Below are 987 nucleotides of genomic sequence, written 5' to 3'. Positions count from 1 at the left end.
GTGAGTCAAACTAAATGTGTCTCTGAAGGACTGTGAGTCAAACTAAAAATTCCTGGTGACAGAGTCCTCAGATCCCTCAGGTGGACCTGGTGACCGGGCTCATGGCAGGACCAATGAGGACCTCCTAAGAATAAAATGAGACATTTTGTTCAGAAATTATTGTCTTTTTGGTTTTCATTGAGCTTTTTTGTCTCTTCTTCAGATTGTGGACTTTTTCACTCGAGGAGAAGCAAGAAGTCATGGAGTCAGGACGGTGGGACAGAGACAGCTCATTGACATCTGTCCTTTTGCTACATCAGGGGACCAGGTTTTCTCCGGAACCATGAAAAGGACCAAATTGAGTTCAGACTCAGACTTGGACCACTTGTTACTTTGTGAGTTTCTGGACTCTGTGACACAGAAAGATGACTCACTTCTGAGGAGACACTTCAATATTTTGGACTTGTCAGGAAGCCGGATGTGTTTCTGTCCCGTGGACGTCTCAGACTGAAGGCAGGTTTTGGAAAACTTTCTACATTTACATACTGTACATCCTTGCTCATTTATTTTTTATTTTATTTTACCAGAACCATTTGTTCTGAGTTGGACTCCTAAAGAAGGAGATTCTTAATCCTGGTGAGCAAAGAACGGACCTGCAGGACCTGGAAGTTTCACCAGAACCCTGAACCAGAGAGACTCAAGTGTCCTAAAGCCAGACACGTCATTTCATCACTTTATTTAAAAAGAACCCAGTTTTATGATCTGAAGCTGCTCCGTGGATTTGTTGATGTTCTGAGCTGAAGATTTCTGTGCAGCTTCAGTCTGTTTCCAGAAAGAGGAAAACCTTCAGAGGAGACTCAAGACCCTGAGTTCCTTTAAGGACTGAGACCACCTGGTCATTTTGGTTTAACCTTTTTTTTTCATTCAACCTTTATTTAAACAGATAAATCACATTGAGCGTCAAAGACTCATTTACAAGTGAGACCTGTTTAGACAGACAAAAACTGG

The 987-nt window shown here is 42.0% G+C and overlaps 1 protein-coding gene across 1 annotated transcript in view; it reads left to right on the top strand.

Moving 5' to 3' along the window:
- Window positions 1-276, top strand: part of il34 (interleukin 34) — a 16,984-nt gene extending 16,708 nt beyond the window's left edge. Inside the window, exon 7 of the mRNA XM_037683105.1 lies at window positions 203-276. Coding sequence (XP_037539033.1) covers window positions 203-276 — 74 coding nt within the window. The remainder of the gene's footprint in view (window positions 1-202) is intronic.
- The last annotated feature ends 711 nt before the right edge of the window (window positions 277-987 follow it).

Source organism: Nematolebias whitei, chromosome 10 (assembly GCF_014905685.2).
Source record: "Nematolebias whitei isolate Nwh7 chromosome 10, NemWhi1, whole genome shotgun sequence".
In the NCBI taxonomy this organism is placed as follows: Eukaryota; Metazoa; Chordata; class Actinopteri; order Cyprinodontiformes; family Rivulidae; genus Nematolebias; species Nematolebias whitei.
The sequence above is the reverse complement of the archived record's forward strand: the minus strand, read 5'-3'. Positions and strand labels throughout refer to the sequence as shown.